The 20,755-nt window shown below is 39.4% G+C and overlaps 1 protein-coding gene across 1 annotated transcript in view; it reads right to left on the reverse strand.

Annotated features, from left to right (window-relative positions):
* Positions 1–18,035, reverse strand: part of DNAJB14 (DnaJ heat shock protein family (Hsp40) member B14) — a 798,655-nt gene extending 780,620 nt beyond the window's left edge. Inside the window, exon 1 of the mRNA XM_044061132.1 lies at positions 17,709–18,035. Within this exon, the coding sequence (XP_043917067.1) occupies positions 17,709–17,841 (133 nt within the window). The 5' untranslated portion in view covers positions 17,842–18,035. The remainder of the gene's footprint in view (positions 1–17,708) is intronic.
* Between the last annotated feature and the right edge of the window lie 2,720 nt (positions 18,036–20,755).

The raw sequence follows: 20,755 nt of genomic DNA on the forward strand, positions 1-20,755 counted from the left end.
AAGAGTGAAGAGATTTAACTGGACTGGGATGTTAGCGCACAGATGAAGAATGGGTACTGTACTCATTTTGAACTGCAGGTACCCAAACAAGGCAATGCTGCTATATGTGCAACTTGGATGTTCCTAGGGCAGCAGGGGGGACTGGGTAAGGTTGCACAGATAGTTATTCTAAGGGAAATTTTAACTTGAAAGCATTCATACAGAGCACTGCTACAAACTGGTCCATGGAGAGAAGTTTAGCGCAAACACTTGGCTTATATAGAATCAGAAAAACAAGTTTTACAACAGCAAGGCCTACAGAACAAATATGAAAACACAAAATAAGCTTTCAATTAGTAGCCCCCAACTCAACAGGTTTGCTACAGCAACTTCTGCCACTACAGTAAAGCCAAAAATCCTCAATGTAAAAATGTTTGTTTTAGAGCTCAAGTGCAAGTATCTACATATAACAGATATAAATACAAAGTACTATAATAGCAGTGGAAAGAATTCTGCTTTGAAATGTTAATGAATACAGCATTCTTATGAAATACAGCAAAAAATAATCAGAAGTGCAGAATGATACCTATTTTTGTTCTTTTATCAGCGGATAGCTTTAGATGCAGCAGATTCTCTTAACTCTCAGGCAAAGTAGACAAACCAAGAGCAGCTCTGAGAAACTGCGCACAAACATTTTTCACCACCACTAAACCTCCCATATTATAAATCTTGAACATTATTTTGTATGCACCAACCCCAAATTTTCCATTCTTTAAACCAACTTTAGAGAATGGTCTGAAAATTGTAAAAGAAATGAGTCAAGTTTCCATGTTTTTACGGCTTTTCTGGCTGCTAAAAACAATGATCTTAAGGCCTCCCCAACTCTTGGCACTTTTAAATCCTAAACAACTCAAAATATCGTTTTCTACAATTTGTGCCCCCAACATCTTGTGTCAAAGAAATCTGTGTGGATAATCAACACTACCCATCCCCAAAATATACATTCCTAGTTTCCTCCCTCTTCCCCCAAATGAGGAGTATGCGTTGCATTTGTAAGGGGGAAGATTCTTCGAACTTAAAAATCCTTTGTATAAAAATACTCGTGCAAATATTTCCAGACAATTATCCTGAACACAGTGCTTTTCACATTTCTCCTTTCATAATTTGTCTATTCTCTTTAGGCAATTTTAAGCTCCTCTGAATGATTTTTATAGCTAAAGTTATCATCCAAAATATTAAAAGCCCTTCTGATTATCCATTTTGATGATGGCCTCTTCTTGCTCCACAAAATCTCCACCATGGCTGGTCTTTCAACTGCTCTCTGGCTACATCCTACCACCAATCCCCAGTCTGCTCACACACTTCCAGGAACACGGTTCCTTTGCCAATTTACTCCAATTACTTTCAGCCACCTCCTGCAAAATTTGTGTACCCTTACTATTGCCTATCCCTATTGGAAAAATCTCTTTACTCCAGTACAGCACGATTTTTACCATTAAAACAGCATTCCATCATCTTACATATGTAATATTCTGCACGGTTATTGCTATTTTCTTTAATGGGCTGCACCCAAAATACTATTATGCTTCATCTTTCCCCTTGTACCACAATCACCTTTACTTACTTCAAGCTATATCCTTCAGCTTGTGCTATATGTACACAAACCTCAACTATATAGCCTTAACTTATCCCTTAAAAAATGTGGTAGTCCTAATTCCTCTTCCTCTGTAATGAATATCTGCTTATCCTATTTAATGTCTGCCATTTTCCTGTTTCAAACTAATTCAGATCCTTAATAATTATTGTCATCCAAAACTTCAGATACATCTGGGCTATATATGGGTCTACTTCTGTTCAAGAAAACACATTTTTCAAAAAACAGAAGTACGAACACATTTCAGCGAAAGTGCACTTAACCAAAAGTACACTTCTGCAAACACCAGTTCACTGACCTGGACATAAAAACACTGCAAACATGCTTTTTTTTTTGGGGGGGGGGGCTACTTATACAACTCCGAAATCACACTGCAGTGGGGAAGAGGAGCATATTTCCTTATCCCCACTGTACCATGCTTCTGTGGTGCAGTGTTTGTTTTTATGTCTGGTTTGGTGAACCGGTGTTCGCAAAAGTGTACTTTTCGAAAGTGCACTTTCGGTTAAGTGTACTTTCACAAGTGTACTTTCACTGAAATGGGTTCGTACTTCTGTTTTTCTAAAAAAAAAAAAAAAAAAAAAACGTGTTTTCGTTGAACAGAAGTAGACCCATATAAGGGGCTATGTGCATTTTCACTGCCTGTATCTTACCATCCAAACCCATGACCATCCAAATCCATAACAACTTTGGGCACTGAAAGAAAAGAAATTGATAACTTGGAAGTAGCTGATTAATAATGTATTGAAATAGGGAAAGTGCTAGTACCTGTGCAGTAGAATAACACCACGTCTGGGGCCTAGTCAGGCATCAAATGAATAAGTATACCCAGGGACAAACTGTACATGATGACGGCTGTTCTTTAGCAACTATTCAGTTATTACAAAGAGATTACGGGAGTGGGAGCTCAGAAAGGAGCTTATGCTGTCAATCTTGTTCTTAATGCTTTAGTGATAAGAAGTGCATGTGACAGACGGCCTCACTTCTGCAAAGTGTTTAGAAGCAATGCTACTGATGTGGGAGGGAGAGAAATTGGGTGATGTGGGAATGGAAATGCAATAAGTAAGCGAGCTAAGATCTATATATTCTTGATAAGGACACAAATTTTAATGTTTTCAGATTTATTTTATTGCATTTGTTTACCGGGAAAGCTCACTGGGCCTAAAAAAGCCCATTTTCAGTGGAGGCCTGGGGAGAAAAGCTCTAATCAATGAGATACAGAAAAAATAAACATTAATTAGTACAGAAGTAGAAACAGTGTTACAGATAGTAAATATAGTAACATATACAGAATATATACATAAAAGCAGAAATATAGTTTGATTACAGTAATATAGACAGAAAATATACATTAAAGCAGAATTCATTTAATTCAGAGTGATATAAACAGAGATATATTAATCAGTATTATTGTACCAGTATCAACGAGTGAAGATAAAAATAAATATGGATCATCAGTCACTAGTAGCAAAAGACACAGGAGTTTAGTATTAGAGGCATGTGAAGTGGGAAGGATGACTGTTTTAGAATATAACATAAGGGGAATGAATATCAGAGGAAGACTGAGGAAGGAAATATAATGGATCAACAGGTGATGCTCAGAGTTCTGAGGATATGCTTTAACTTGAGCTTGTGTGCCCTGAAGGAGTGTAACATTTATCAGAATGTATGAGATAAGGGGAGAGGGTTCTTTAATTCTGTTAAGAGATTAGTCAGACAAGATTCATAGGCATGAGACAGAAAAGGTTAAACCTTAGAATTTGGAGGTGGGGAGGAAGGGGAGCAAAGTGGGCCACACCCCCATGCTTTCATGTGTCAGTCTGCAGCTGCTCAGCAGACCTGTGAGCTTTGCCCCTCATTGAAGGATAAGGGTAGCATAAACTAAATGATTAGCCATGAGCAGTTAATAGTAATGTTCACTTTAAGTCAGATGGGTCACTAAATAGCACAAGAGATTTGTTTTCATCCACACTAGATAACCAAAGCATTACAAACTCAGGGAACCACAGTTTTTGTCCACAACTGGAAGTTATTAGCTTACTGCCAGTTAGCACAGCTACAATAAATATGCCAGTCAAACACAATAAACTGCAGGTGTGGCCTTACCAAATATTCCATTTTAAAAGATTTTCCACTGCTAATAAATGCATTGCAGCATTTGACCAGTCAAGTATAGCAATGCATTTTTCCATTCATTTGCACTTATTTTTTTAAAATAAAATAAAAAAAACTTTGTAACTTTTCATTACACCGCAGCCCCGCTATATAGGTTCATAGGTGTTTACTAGGCTAACGACCACAAGGACCTTTTTAAGCCTAGCCATGCATCCCAAATCTTTGACAAGTTCTGATACCCTTGACAAGTGTAAGCATGGGCCTGAGAGATTAACCATTTACAGGTTACCTGTGCCCATTACAGACATAGGTGCCAAACCAGGGATGAATTTCCAGTTTCCCATCAGATTCTCCAAATTGAACTTGAATTGGGTTAGGGAGGAACTCTGCTTCACCTGGATGGGGAGTCTGTTCCATAGACGAGGAAGTCTCTGGGATACATACCTATCTCTCCAGCAGTTCCTATTTATATCACAGACAAGGTTTAAGTCTTTAGAATGAGTAATTCTGGTGCCGATTGTTTTGTAGATATGCAGGAGGTCCATAAGAGTGGGGTCTGACAATGACCTGTATGCCAGGCACAGACATCCTCTCAAAAGCCTGTAAGAGACAGAATACAGGGATAGGGCCTTGAGGCGGTCTGCATAGGACATATTACTTATGCCCTGTATTCCTTTAGTGAGGAACCTCTGTGAATGTTCCAGCTGTTGGGTATGCCTGGTTAGGTATATACCAAAGGGGGTACTGTACTCAAATGATAGGTCTGATGAATGCCAAATACAGTGGTACAATGACTTCCTTGAACTTAGATGCCATACCTTTGTTTATAAGTTGGGAAACATAGAAAGATTTCCTCACCACTGTAGACACATGATGATCAAAGGCTAGATTACTATCTGTGTGGGTCCCCAAGTCCCTGACTAATGGGTCAGCTTTAAGGGGTGTGTTATCAATATAATAGTTACCAGGGAAGGGTGACTTCCCAAAGAATACCATTACGCATTTCTTGGCATTTAGTTTTAGTCCATAGCTCTAACACCAGTTGTTTGTCTGTGTCAGCCCCTCCTGGAGAACATCTAGGAACACAGGTTGACAGCAACTTCTCTTGACAACCGCACTGTCACTCTGGTCAGAAAGTCCTTGTGTGTATCACATCTCATTACTAAGGGTTTTGCATCCAGGAAGAAAGAGGTCATTGGCTCCCTCTACTCTTCCCTCATTAGGCCAATCATCGAGTACAATGCCCCATTTGGCATGTACCTCACTAGACACCTGCAACAACTTGAGAGGCCACAAAAGTACCTCACAAAGAGGATCCTAGGTCTTAAACATTTGTCCTATATGGACAGACTTAAAAAAAAAAAAAACTCCAGCTATTCTCTGTCTCATATCGCCTACTTAGAGGCGATCTCTGCTTGACTTACCCAGCTCTGTTAGAAATGCTACATCTAAAGAAATCCCAATCCCTCCACACCACACACTCCAGAGACCTCATCCTCATTATCACAATCAACAGAACATGCTGGAGGGACAGGTTCATAACCCAGAGACTGCCCATGCTATGGAACAGACTTCCCATACATGTCAAGCAGAGCACCTCACTGGCCCTCTTCAAGAGGAATCTTGATGAGTGGATGGGAAATAGAAAATTCACCCCGGAGATCATTCCAGTGGCTCTACTCGACAGAGGCACTAAGGTCAGGTGGCACAATGCCACGGTAATCCTATGGGCTAGGTTTGTAAAGGCTCCAGGGCCATTAGTCTAGTACATACCTATGAACCTATTTGTGTCTGTGAGATTCAATGACAGCTCCTAATTTGCAATCAACTGCAAACTTAGTCAAATGATTGCAAATTAGGTGTCACCAAATCTCACACTGCCACTAAATGTATTATTTCCTACCAAAACATTACCCTTGGGGCAACGTGTGCTCTGTCCATGCACTTTAATGAGGCATCCTTGTACCCGAATGGTGGTGTGCCCATTAAAGTCTATCGACACAACATGCATTTTTACTCCACTGACACCACTAAGGTTAAAGTATACCATTTTCCTCACCAACTTCAGTCTATAAAAAAGACTTTTTGAAAGTGTATTTGTCCTCTGGCGTGAAACAAAAAAAGCTCCCCAACGGTCAGAGGTACTGTTCAGCAGTTTTTGCATCACATGCCGTGGTTCAAAAGTAAGCTTAAAAAAAATTGGAAAATCACTAAAACACAAACTGAGAGCACACCATGAAAAAGATAAGTATTATTTCCACACAGAATTTCTGTCAACTGAAGTAAGACATGCAGTTAGGCTCTGTGGGTTCACATGACGGGGAGAGGAAATACTAAGAGATGCAGATGTGCAGCCTGTTTGGCACTGTCTTACAGAATCTAAAACTTAAGAAATAGAGACAAGACCTTATCAGACAGGTTTTAAAAGAGTGAAACAAAAAAGAACAAGTGTAACAGCAGTAGAAACAGCAAACAATATTAACATAAAATTAAGCAGCATTACAGCAAACAAATATCTTTACCTAAACAGTACTCCAATCTAACAAACAAAGTGCTAACTTAATTCGAAAGCAATGCGACTTCTGCAATAGATCAACAATTACAACTGTTGTAGTCTGGCTAAACAAAGGTTTAATCCCCTGCTTTTTTCTGGAAATACTAGTAACACCCTTCATCTGAAATAAAAGAACAGCAGATCTTAGAGAGTGTTTTAAGTTTGCTACATGTAGTTTAAGTATTAAAAAATGTACAAGCTGGTACCTGGACTATAAAATACCTCATAGTCCTCATGACACTAACCACCTGTATTTACACACCCACACACACCCTGACCCGACATTCTTTTCAGAGCAGTACAGATCCAGAATTCAGCAACTGTTGCCACTAAAAGTAAAGTATAGCTACCTCCTTAGACATCACAGGTTTGTGCCAAATGCACCTAAGCAAAATAATTCACTCAAGTCCTCCAAATATATGAATGCACACTCAAATATTCCTAAACTACAACATACAGAAATAACTTTCTCTCTCCATCCTCTCTTCAGGATCATGCCAAGCACTGGACTACATCTATTGGTCTCGGTGCAACCAACAAAAGGTCTTTCAGGGTATTTTTTTTTATGGACCACCCATGATCCAGATGAACTGGCTAAAATACAAGTCAGAACAGGACCCTTAGCACCTCTAAATCTGGGAGGCAACAAAATGTTATCATATGCCATTCTATTGGTTCATGGTGCACTAGGCTAACGACCACTAGGGCCTTTTTAATCCTAGCCATGTATCCCAAGTCTCCGACAAATTCTGGTACCTTTGATAAGTGTAAGCAGGAGCCTGGGAGATGAACCATTTACAAAGCTGCCTGTGTCCATTAGAGACATAGGTGCCAAATGAGGGATGAATTTCCAGTTCCTGATGTAATTATCCAAGTTTCACTTGAATTGGGTTAGAGAGGAACTCTGCTGCACATGGATGGGGAGTCTGTACCAGGGAAGAGTAGTCTCTATACATACCTGTCTTTCAAGCAGGTCCTATTTATACCACAGGCAAAAGTCTTAAGCAGTACTAGAATTACCCATTCTGGTTTTGCAGATATGCAGGAGGTCTACCAGGGTGGGGTCTGACAATGCCTTGTAAGTCAGGCACAGACCTCCTCTCAACATCCTGTAGGAGACATAATACAGGGAGAGTACTGTGAGGCGGTCTGCATAGGACATGTTACTTGCACCCTATATTCTTAGTGAGGAACCTCCGTGGACGTTCCAATTGTTGGATATGTCTGGTTAGGTACATAAAAACAGGGCACTGTACTCAATGATAGGTCTGATTAATACTAAATACAATGGAACAATGACCTCCTTGCACCTAGATGCCATACCTTTGTTTATAAGCCGCATGGAATGATTTCCTCACTACTGTAGACAAGTGATGTTCAAAGACTAGATTACTGCCAACATGTGTCCTCAAGTCCTTCACTACCGAGTCAACTGTTAAAGAGGTGTGTTGTCAATATGCGAGTTACCTGGAGGGGATAACTTCCCGAAGAATACTGTTATGCATTCATTGGCATTTAGTTTTAGTCCGTGGCTCTATTTGTCTGTATCAGGCCTTCCTGGAGAACATTAGTGTTGGTGAGGGATTCTATGACTGCTCCTAATTTGCAATCATCTGCAAATTTAGTAAGCCAGAGATCCCTGACATTGGCCTTGACTTCAGAGAAGTAAATGCAAAAAAGGAGCAATCCCAAGATTGATCCCAAGGGGCTTCACTCATGACTGGCCTCTTTGTAGAGGAGGACTCCCCAATTCCAGCTTCTTGGGTCCTGTAAGCCAGCTGGCTATCCACCAGGTGATACAAGGGTTTATGCCAAACCTCTTGAGTTTAATCAACAAATGCCCCAGTGGGGTATTGTATCAAATACCTTAGCCAGGTCAAGGCAGGCAGTGTGAACGGAACTGTTTTTACCTCATCCATTGCTTTGTTCACCTTCTCACAGAAGGCCACCAGGATAAGTAGGCATGATCTGCCCCTGACAAAACTACACTGGGCTGGGTCCAGTTTCTGGACATTTCCTATGTCACAATAAATCATTTCCATGATAAATTCGTTCCATGACTTTTCATAAAAGACTAGTGAGACTTTATAGGTCTGCAGTTTCCAGGATCTGTAGATGCCCACCTTTGTGCTGATGGCTGACTGTTGCTGTTCTCCATTTGTGAGTCACAAATCCTGTTTGGAGGCTACAGTTAAATACAATTCCAGGGGGCTTGATAGGTCATGTTTCATGCTACTTAGAAGGCATCCTGGGATACTGTCTGGGCCCTATGCTGTCTTCTTGTCCTTACAAAGAGCATTGAAGACCTGTTTCCTAGTGATAGTATGGAGAGTTGTATTTGATGGCATTTCCTGAGAGGAGGGTGAGGGAGAGACATGGGCAAAGTTAGAGCTGAATTTGGCTGCCAGTAGGTTTGCTATATATTCTGACTCATTGCACGCGGCTCCATTAACAACGAACGCTGCACACAATTACGCCTTTGTGGTTGTGGACGTAGCTAAAGAACAGAGGTGGCCAAATTTTACCTGAAACTTAGCTTTAAATATTCTCTGCCTCATATCGCCTACTTAGAGCCGATCTCTGCTTGACTTACAAAGCCATGTCTGACCCAGCTCTGTTAGAAATGCTACATCTAAACGAAATCCATATCCCTCTGCACCACACGCTTCAGAGACCTCAACCTCAATACCACCACAAGCTTCAGAGACCTCAACCTCAATATCACAATCAACAGCATGCTGGAGGGACAAGTTCCTTACCTAGATAATACCCATGGTCTGGAATAAACTTCCCATACATGTCAAACAAAGCACCTCACTGCCCCTCTTCAAGAAATCTTGAGGAGTGGATGGATGGGTAATAGTTCACCCTGGGGATCACTCCAGTGGTTCTACTTGATAAAAGCAATGGGAACCGACGTCAGCTGGTACGATGCCAGGGCACTTCTATAGGCTAGGCTTGTAAAGACTCCAAGGCTATTAGTATAGTACACACCTATGATAGACTATTTTGGCCTATGAATTGTTTGTTTAGTTTGATGAGAGTTTTATTTTTCCTGCCGAATGCTACACCTCCTAATTTATGCAGTTATTTTCTTCATTTTGTAATACTGCCTGTTCATGTTGAGATTCCACCAGGGTGGCACTTTTTATTTTTTTTTAATCAGTTCTGTACTAATTCCTGGTGGGTACAGCTGTCTCTATGCAGCTGTTAACACGCTTATACATGATTTCTGTGAACAGTTCAACATAGACAGCTGTGTTCTCAAAGTTTATGGGGGCTGAAATTTTGCCAGGTTATCACTTAATAGTAGGAAGTTAGCCTTAAGAGTAGTTCCTGAACAATTCAGGGTTAGCTGGGGTTCCCGTTTTTTTTTTCCCATTTCAAAGAAGGCTGTTTTGTGTTCTGACCTTATGAGAGAGGAAATTCCACTAGAAGGTGTGCAGCTCTTTCCCATATTAGTGAGGACCAGATCCAGTATGTATAAACCGATCAGGGGTGCAAACAATCTCAACTCTGGTTGATACATCTATAGAGATCCAGACCAAAAATTTAACTAACTTCCTAGGGAACAAAGGCGCACAACGTATTGAAAAGGAATGTCTAGTCCACACTGTCAAATGCTTTTTCCTCATGTAAACACATCACAAACAATGGACCTAAGCCAACGACCTCCGGGGGGGGGGGTCTTTATGATGTTATCAAAGGTCTCCCAGAGTTTCACAAATCCACATCAATTCACAGTATCTAGCCTACGAAGCAAAGCAGTCAACATACATCAACCAAAACAGATACAACATGGGCTGACAAGAGGGCACCCTTTTGGGATCTCTTCCTGGCTTTAAAACCACTGCCCATTTCCAGTTACTGGGTACCACACAAAAAACTAAGGCACGATTCATCACTCTAAAAAAACTGGTAAACTGCACACCCAAGCTAGAAAACACAGCCCTAAAGAAAGCTATCAGGTTATGGAGGCTCCTAATTAGCCTACACTACCAATACTTCTAACACCTCATCCAGCTCAGTATCAAACAGATCACCAGCTTGTTCTTTAGTCTTTAGTCAGAATGAACAATCAGATACCTGCACATACGCCCTAGTCTCTCTGGCCCATGTACGCCAACTATAATATTTGGTAAACCCAGTCAATGCAATTTCGGGAAAGAACAAGTTTCAGTATCTAATAGAGCCCACAGTTCTGTAACCACTTTTTCATCTTTTTTGTTGTTTCAAAGCCAGAGACTTCAAGGCAGCAGGAAAGGTCTCAAATATTGAGCATATAAAATCTATAGATCAATTTGATCTTCCTTTCAAATGCCCAATGCATATCTGTATTAGCCAGTCCTACAGCATTAAAAAACTCCAAAAATCCATTACTGGTTGAAGGCACTACATTTAGACATTCTTGGCATAACTAATCCTCATCACACACCTACCACCTACAAGCTGTGTATTCTCTTTCACAACTCCCAAAGTTTTCCTTTCAGAACTATCCCGGCCAACAGGCAAATACTTGTCATTTCACCCTTTAAGCCAGTATCTTCCCCAAAACTTCCCAGAAACCACTGACTCACAACAGGATGACAAATAGTCAACCCCCAAATGCTTTGATAAAGTTATCTGCAACCCCTTAACTAAAACCAACAATGCCATATGGTCTTAATGGCTGCGCAGGTAAGTATCCATTGCATAAATTAAATGAGAAAGCTATCTAGCAAGTGTATCCTTGTCTATCCTCAAAAAGAAGACAGTAGCAAGTGCACACACTACACTAATAACTACCTCTGCACATAAGTCAAGGCCTAGTTACTGCAATAACTAGAAAAAAAAAAGTCTGCCAGTAACTAGACTCCAAATTTCTTAGGGCATCCCTCAAGATTAATAATTTCTGTCACTAAATTCCAATCCCCAAAGAAGAGGTAGAATCTCTCCTGGATCTCGTCATATTATCAATCTTACATCTAATGGGTAGCTACAGTAAACATGTAAACTTGCCACTATTTATCAGAAAGTATCTCAGAACCCCTTAAAATGGCATAACCCTGGCTATCTACCCTTTGTTACAAAACCAGCTGTTACAGAAAAATATTATGTCTCCTGATTATTCTTCACTAAATACATTAACAGTTTCTTCACAAGAAAACAGACGCATTATTATGCAAAATATAGTTTCACATCACTTGTAGCTTTTCATTTCAAGCGTCTTACAATTGCACTCTCTCTGTAGACGGACAGCTGAAGGTGAAGTAAGTGGGATGTTATGATGTTATGCTATGCTTAAAGAGTCTAGTTTTAGAACGTTAATAAGGAAAACAAAATGTGCCAGGAATCTTTTGAAACCAGGCTAATTAACAGTATGCTCTGGTCCTCTCAGGCTGGGGGATACGTCTTTGTAAGGATTTCTGTAAAATAGTGTGTACCAGTACTGAATGTTACAAGGTTAAATTCTTAGACCAGGTGGTCTAGGTTTTAAAAACACATCTGTCAAGTGTTCACATGAAGCTCTAAGAGAGAATCATGAGGGATGAGGACATTTTTACATACACTGATTCACGGAAAGTAATGTAACAAAGTTCTGCATGCATGAAATTGATAAGAAAAGGTATATATTAGTATTTTTTTCCTTTGTTCTTAAGGGACTAATTTGAAAATCTTGGAAGGCAGTCAACCAGCGCTGGTTGTGGAATAAACCAGCACTTTGCACATCCTGAAGAGTTATTCTTGACTCAAGACCAAGAGAAAAAAACTCTGTTATTTATTTGTGAAGTTTAATACAATTAAAGCACCAACGAATCGTTAAGATACAGGGTCCTTTTCAGATGCTGCTTTTAATTAGTTTGCTATGTTCACCCTAATCTACTGTAAGTGGGTCTCCCTCAGACACAATATGGGAGTCCACTGCTTAACAAAAGCAAGAGTCAAACGGTGCCCACCTAATAGCACCATCCAAATCATTAGACATTCCAGATTAAGTCATATTTAAAAATTAGGTCTATAAAAATACAAAAAATTATTAAAAAGTTCAGTCGTCTTGTGTTTACTTCCTTGAGTATACTTCACAACAGTATTAAAGTCAGCATTTGCAAAGACCTTCATTATAACATTTCTTGTCAAATGGTACCAATATAAATCAGCACACAAGTAAATGAAACAAATACTTGATGTTAAAACTACAAAGCACTAACCAGTATTTGATCAAAAACCATAAAAAACACACACACACCTTCCAACGATGGAGCCAACTACCCTTGTTGAGAGGGAAGGGCTCAACACTTTCATGTCACACCACTGGAGGTATACTACAAGTCATACCTTTATCAGTTCTACTTGAGAATGCTGGGCAAAGCCCATCAACTTGCAGCAGTGCTTGCCCAAATGAATTACCCTAAACTGCTCCACAGTAGAATAACCATAAAAAACACAAAATAATGTGATGCCAGTGCATAACGCACCAGCTCCCTGGCCTCCAAAACAAGACTGCAACATTAAAATGGGAAAAAACAAAAAATAAATAATCTTGCTAGTAAACCGTACATTACGGTATCAGTTCAGCGGCAGGATCCTGTTCAGATTCACTTATTTTACTCCAGACAATGACTTTGACTTCATCCTTGGAACTAAATCTCAACTAAAAAGGAGTCATATCACCCAGATTACCAAAAACCTTGCAGTCTAATTATACAGCCTTTCTCAAACACAATGGCCAAAAAAGGACTTGCCCTTCCAGGGTCAACCTTTGATCAACTGGACCAAATAGAGCCCTGCACTTGGCTATGACAGGGTCATTAGGCCTTACAAGACCCAGTGATTTCCTGGAGACATTGCAGCAAGGTTTAAGGCATTTCCTAATAGTAGACTTGCTCTCACAGTAGTTACAAGTCCTGCTAGTGGAGTGGACAACATTTTGCCTCATGCACTGCACTAGTGGTTAGGCCAGTACTATTAGTAAATGGAGCTTCACACCTCTTGTATGGCTTCCAGTGTAAGCAGCTCATGCCTCCAGAGCAGTCAAGTACCCAACAGGGTTTTCAACACAAAACTGGTCAGATTTGCCATCTGGTTTTGGGTACTTACGCTTCAGTTACTGTCTCAGAAGACAAGACCAGGCTTAATTTGCAGACTATTTTATTTTGCTTCTCCTGCTGACACGTGGTTTACACATTGTAGCCAATAAGTACAATTACTAAAAATAACTGGAAAAGTCAGTCTCAGAGGGCATGAGAATAAACATTAGTAAGCATAACAGAATAAAAATAAAATACCAGATACTGTGATGTTTGGTAATTTCTAATGACCAAGACTTGTTCAGAATGGATGTTAACCAATTCAACAGTATGCTAGAGAAAGATTTCTACAGTCACAGACAGGGGCAAAATAAAATCACAGAAAAGTGGAACATGAGATGTGCAGAGTGATGGAAGTCAGAGGTGGGCAGAAAAATGATTCACTTGTCTGACAGTTTTTTTTTTTTGGGGGGGGGGTGTATTATAGCAATCTGAACTGTGGAGCTTTTCACATTCTCCATATAGTCACACAGGTTTCATTAATGCATCTAGATTTCTTTCCACCTGCCAAAACATGATGAATGACTAGTAACCAATCTAAATAATTTTTTCATGTAATCTTTATTGTTAAGATTGTGATCTGCTCTGCTTATTAGTCCATTATTAGTCCATTTACCCAGTTTATCAAACAATTAAAAATAAACTTGTGTGAACACTGACATTTTTATTATCATCATTAAGCATTCTAAGGAACTTCAACAGTTGTGTGTGGGTATGTATAAACACACTGACTGTAACAACATACAAGAATTAATTTGGTAAGGAACTCCAACCACTCAGAGCAGGTACACGAGATGATCACTAACTTATGAAGGAAAAGGTGGGTAATATAAGATCAGAATGTAACTGGAAGTTAAAAATTTTAATGATATTTCTGGGTTCCCCAGTTTTCTCAAAATCATTAAGTTCAATCCTACTGACTCATTTGTCCAGAACAACCTGGCAACCAAGGACACTGAGAATGGAAAGTGGGAGCAGAGTTTTACCCGATTTTAAGGTCTGAAAATGAGACTGTTGCTCAGTGGCAAAGTCTGCTTGTTGTTGTTGTTGGCTGCATTACCTCCCAAAGATACTGGAGTGCATGGAGTACTTAAATTACAAAGATATCTTTTATTTATTTAAAGACAACTAATATAGAGCACTGATCTACCTAGACCAATTTCAGTCAAGTGTAAAACAACCAAAGAAAAAGTTTAATCAATATCAGTACAACAGTGATAATGCATATGCAAGTCAGGATAATAATATGCAATAGAAATGAGCACAAGCTTAAAGAGAACTGATCAAGAATAAGTCAGCAAAACAGATAAGGAGAGTGCTTTTTCACTGTTATATAGCATAATGTTTCTACGCAAAAAATGATATACAAACAGAGCATTTACAGTACATACAATTGTTAGGCATGTGATACAAGAGAGAGTATGGCATGAGCCAAATAAGGGGGAAGAAGGGAAAGGAGAGAGACAAAACTAAAAAGTGTGGGGGGCAAGGGGGAAATGTGCAGCTATAGCTCCTACCCATGTTAAGAAGAGCCAGATATAATTACAGAGGTTTGGAGACTTGCTTATTGGTAAACCAGCATGTACCAACCTGATGAAGCATCATGCAGACACAGAAACCTACTGTCACATCAAACAGGTCCTTACAGTTTGCCTGAGTGAATGGAAAAGACCCTGAGAAAGGAACAGAGGAGATGCAGAATCTGTGGCCAATCCAGAGTTCAATAGTTTATCTCTCTTTTAACATAGATTTCATTTTTAATACATAGTAGTACACATTCCTGATGCTCAATGTAATGCTCTCCAAGTTCAAGAACAATTGGCAAGGTTGGCCCCGAATCTTTGCATGGCACCACTAGCTTCTCATGGTTAAATTAGGCCTAGGCCACAAAAAAAGACTATTAAATATTTACTTATGTAGTTCCACACTAGATCCTTTGCCTTTCAACATTTTCATTGATGCCTTACCTTAACATGCATCAACCACCACAATTATACAGTATGTTGATGTCTTCATTATCTGTACTACTGAAAACTTCCATGACGTACAATCCCACATCTTCCTCTTTCATAGAAACCTGGTTGAAAGATTCAAGCCTTGCTCTCAATGTAAAAACCCTCATGCTCTTTATTCCCAAAACTATTCAAGCTAAAAATACTTTTCTCCTTAACAGCGGACAACAATACCCCCACAGATGTACCTTGCACTAAACTCCTAGAGCTTACAACAGACGAAAACCTCTAATTTGATCTTCACATGCACCCCTTAAAAACATCAAAGACTGGACTAACTATAGAGTCAAACCTTTTCTCTCAAACGCTGCCAGAAAGCAAGTTGCATCTGCCCTTCTCCTTACCTTCCACCTCTATGAATCATCCACTTTCACTAAATTACTCATAACCAAACCTCAAAGAGTGGAACACACCTTCAGCAGAATAGCCAAACATGCAGCAAATTTACCTTCCCAAAGCTACCACTGCAAAGACTTATGTCACTTAAAATATTACACACTCCAGACAAATGTTGCGTTGATACATCAATTATGAAACAGTACTCACCACCACACACTCTTAGATCGACCAACAAATTCCTGGCTACCATTACAAGAACAAATAATTCATGTGTGGATGTCCTTTACTCCTCATACATATCCACACACAGGACTCCATTGCTCAGTTAATGTCCTTACATCCAATCGTTTTCAAAACTGGACACATGATTTTACAGCCCCTCCAGGATAGCTTACCACCAAATACACCTTATGTCTCAGTCATCCTTCCTATGACTTCTCTCCATTCACTAGAACTCTAATAACTACAATGTTCCCATTTTGAATTTTAAACTCTACAGATATACGTAGCTATGTAAGGGATCACTGTAAGGAGATAACTGTGACGTGTGTGTGACACACATGTACAAATGTTTATGTTTACAACACACACACACACATTACATCAGGCATGGGCAATAATGCCCTTGTAATCTGCCAATATACCAAAATAGCAATTTCCCTAAAGTGCCCTCAAATTTATTTTTGAAAATATCTACACAAGTGCTTGCTTTAAAATACAATTTGGTAGCCTACCCCAGGTTCCAGCTACTCTTTCAGGAGACCCACTTAATACAGATCTAATAAGGGTTGCCCGACTCGTCTCTACTACTCTTTGACAACCCCAAGCATTCCCAGAGTTAGTTGCCTCTAAATGCCCTATATATTTGAATTAGAGCTCCTCTTAAAACTAGGGACACAGTGTACAGATTCACACATATAAGTGTGTGCTAAATATAACTGTGTGTAAAAAAAATTATATATATATATATAAATAAAATAACTGTTTGTATATAGTTTATAAAAATATACGAATATATGTAAACACACTAGGCAATTTGCAGTCATAAAAAAAATCAAGGGGGTTAGCAACAAATCTTTAATGTACGTCAATGTCGTTTGTCAGCATTATAAGAAATATTAAAATTCTTAAAATGAACAGGTGCACCAAGTCACCAAAATTGACTGCATAAACAACTAGTGTTGAGAATCTCAGCATGACTAAACTACGCTAGCAGTATCAGTGGTGGAAGAAGTACCTCCCTCTCAGGAAGTAAAGATCAGTTTAGCATTACAGATAGGACTTTTACAGAAACACTCGTAAACTGTTCGTTACGTATTGCTGGTTGGTCGTTCGGTCGGTCCGTCCCCGTCTCCCCCCCAAGCACACACAAAGATACATACATACGAAAAACGCAATTTACAAACACTTAGAAATCTGGTAATTATGTCTCTACATCGCGCAAAGTGTAGACGGAACCGGTATAAAAAGTAATCGGATTTGTTGTAGCTTCAATAGAAAAAACAAAGCTGGTGTTTTAAACCTCTCATAAGTCTAGTGACAACAGTCCACAACTCATCACTCTTTTTCTCCGTTGACAACCCGAAGAGGTTCTCCTACACAGTTGATTATAACTATCCCTCTTATCATACTACTTAGATAACAGCATTTAGTCTATTCTATATCCATAGCAAAAAAAAAAGAAAGAATCTAAAAGATGAACACAGCAGGACCGATGACGCTGTGAATCATGAGACAATGTGACAGCTGGGCGACAAAACATGTCAGCACCGCATTCTTCATCACCTGTTAAGTTCTCTTGTAAGTCAGCAACAAATCCGACATTGGCCACTTTCACGTTATTGCTGCCTGTCACGCTTTTGATTTAGAATATCCCATTGTTAATGACTAGAAGCGTAGAAGATAGAAAACACGGAACTTCTCGTCCCGGATAGCTACGTACAGAATAACCCAGTAAGAGTAAGACAACTCGGCTGTCCCTTGTACTGTACCTTTAGCCTTTTCTAATGGGAACAGTTTCTCTGCTTTCTGGAGGAATCTGATGGCCTTTTCTCGGTCTCCAGCTCCTAGTGCCTTACGGGCAATCGCGATACATCGTTCTGCTTCATCTCTATTACCTTCCATTTTCCTTCCTCCCTGCCGGTCAATGTTACATGAAAGCTCCGGTACTGATTTTAGATAAGTGACGCTGAACAAGCGGCATAAAGAAATTGAAACACTATAATGTCAGCCGCACTTTCACCACTGAATGGTTGTCTGTTATGCCGTAACTTTAAGCACACTAAACCATCGAATTCACCATCACACCAAAGATACCTTCTGACTTATCAATTATTTTTTATTCTACGTTTCTCCTTGGGCAGCTTTCAAAACTAATCTTTCGAAACCTCTTTTGCCAACTAAATGCAATTGGTAGTCTACAGTGGATAGCCAATCAGCTGTGCGCAAATTAAAGTGGAGGTTTATTTATTTTTTCTTGCCGTGAGTTAGGCGTGCTGTTATGAATTATTTTGCTGTTGAAAACTACTCCTCTTAGATTTACTGATTTTATTTATAACGTTTGACCGGTATAGTAGGACCACTCATTTCGTTGAATAACTGAACAAAGCGCTTACTACAACTCCCCATCACTTATTATGTGTGTGTGTGTTTATTTTTACAAAGACCTTTGCTAAAAGCAGGTAGTAATAATAAAAGGAAAAAGTGCCGCTATTTCAGTGTCTGAAGTTATTATTTTTAATGTTTAGCGACCACGGTGGTGCAGTGGTTAGCATTACCACCTCACAGCAAGAGGTTCTCCGGTTCGATCCTCTGCTGGGGGTGCCTTCTGTACGGAGTCTGCATGTCCTCCCTGTGGTCGCGTGGGTTTCCTCCGGGTGCTCCGGTCCCCCCCCCCCCCAAAGACATGCCGCAGGTGGATTGAACACTCTAAATTGGCCCTAGGTGTGAGTATGTGCATGTGTGTGCCTTCTGTGGAAGGTTGGGCGCCGGGCTGGCAACTCGACACCGTAAAACTCCACTGCCAATCATGAGCGGATCCGCTGTGGCGATCCCTAACTGGGAAAAAGCCGATAGAATGAGTTTGGAAGGTACGGGGACATGTATAAGACGTACTTAACATTATTTCCAAGAGTTCAGTGTTGTACATAGCACTTAACCTCTTACCTCCTTACATACTTCCCAACTGTCCAGACATTTGCCCATACATATCAACTGTCCAGATTTTCTTCTTCATATTTTTAGTCTGTTCCTCACAAACTTTGTGATTTCCTGGATTTTTGTGGCGAATCAATGAAGACTGAATTCACTAAATAATGACAGGTATTTGAGTTTCAGACTTCATAGCCTTTCAAAAATGCATGTTAATGTAAAACAGTTATTTTAGCAGCAATATGTAAAATCTGTCCTTGATTTTGACTGAAGAGCTTTGTACTGCATTTATACTATTTTTCTCACTAAAAGTCGAAAGGCTAAACACGCTTCTACCTACGTAGTAATACTGTTTCAACTAACAATGACTGTGAAAGGGTATGCCTGCTATCGCAAACAATGGAATACCTTTTGTTGAAAACAGTGTCTGCAATTTCACTCAGATAATTTATGATGAGGCTGGAGGGCAGATTATGGCAGCATTGCATAAGTACCTTTATGTTTACGAAGTTTAAGCTTATTCCTGGTTACATTCAGAATGGTCTGTTGTTGTTGTATAGGCCGTATTATACCAACTATGTCACATACAGTGGTTTTTACCTAAAGGAAAAATTTGTAATGCAAATCACAGGAAAGTCGTTAGAGAAATTCTGAACCCATTTGGTAAAAATAGATGCCTCATGGGTTTATCGTAGTACTGTTCAAAAGACTTCTTTTAAAGGAGGTGCTGACACGGATCTTGGTGATGAAGTCATTTCTGGAACAGGAATTATACCTTCTTATGCGACAGTCAAATCCATTTGGGAGCCAAGAAAGTTGTCAAAGCTTTTAGAAATTTTAACTAACTCCACCTTTGAGTCTATTAACTTAACTATTCAAGAGATGACTGCTGTGTGCAGTGTGCTGCTACATAACTGAATGGTACTTGATTTCACCCCTGTTTCTAAAGGGGGTAAATGTGCACTCATCAAAATGGAGTGCTGCTAATTTATTCCTGATAATACTGGTGTCATTTGTAGTCATCTAGAAATAATTCAAAAAGTAGCTGAACTTTCACATGCTAAAAAAAGCTAATAATTTCCACTGGGCATGGTTAACTAATCTTTTCTCTAGATGAAAAGGGGGTATTTTGAAGTTCTTTATGCTCACAGCAATTATAATCTTATTATTAGGCCTTATATTATTCATGTTAAAAGCTTGTATTCTAAAGCTATCAGAATCCAGAAGCAGTGTCAATTTACAATTGAACTGGGTTAAATGAATGCCACTGGCCACTTTGTAATAAAAGAGATTGTTACACTCTGCTGAACTGTGTCAGTGTGAAAGTTGTTTGGTACCATAACAAAAGCAATACATATTCTCTGACTTATAGAAAACATTTCAGATACTATAACACAATAGCTTTTCAGTAGAAATGCCATCAACATCAGTACTCTGGACAATGGACTAACAAAATTCTAAAAACAATACTTTATCCAAAATCAAATCATAGGCCTTATTTAAATCTTCACTTAAGATCCCATCTTCATTTCTTCAATCAGTTTCAATTATGTATTCTTGGACCACCACAAAAATTCATAGATAACCCATATGACACCCAGCTACTGAACTTACAGAAGTAAAATATTAAGCGAAAAGGCAACAGCCATTTGAATGCAATCTGAGCTAGCAACTTATAATCAGTATTCATCATAATAATAGGATGCAAGTTTAACAAATTCTATGTACCATAGTTTTTAAATAAACTCAATAATACCCACATACCTATACTGGATAACATGTGAATCAAGTAGACATTCACCCCCGGAATCTCAAAAGCTTGCACAGCATGCAAGATTGGTGCAGGAGCCCAAGCAAGTAATATGTCTGCTGTGCGATCCAGGAACAG

Source organism: Protopterus annectens, chromosome 2.part0 (genome assembly GCF_019279795.1).
Source record: "Protopterus annectens isolate FY-2018-M chromosome 2.part0, PAN1.0, whole genome shotgun sequence".
Lineage (NCBI taxonomy): Eukaryota > Metazoa > Chordata > Ceratodontiformes > Protopteridae > Protopterus > Protopterus annectens.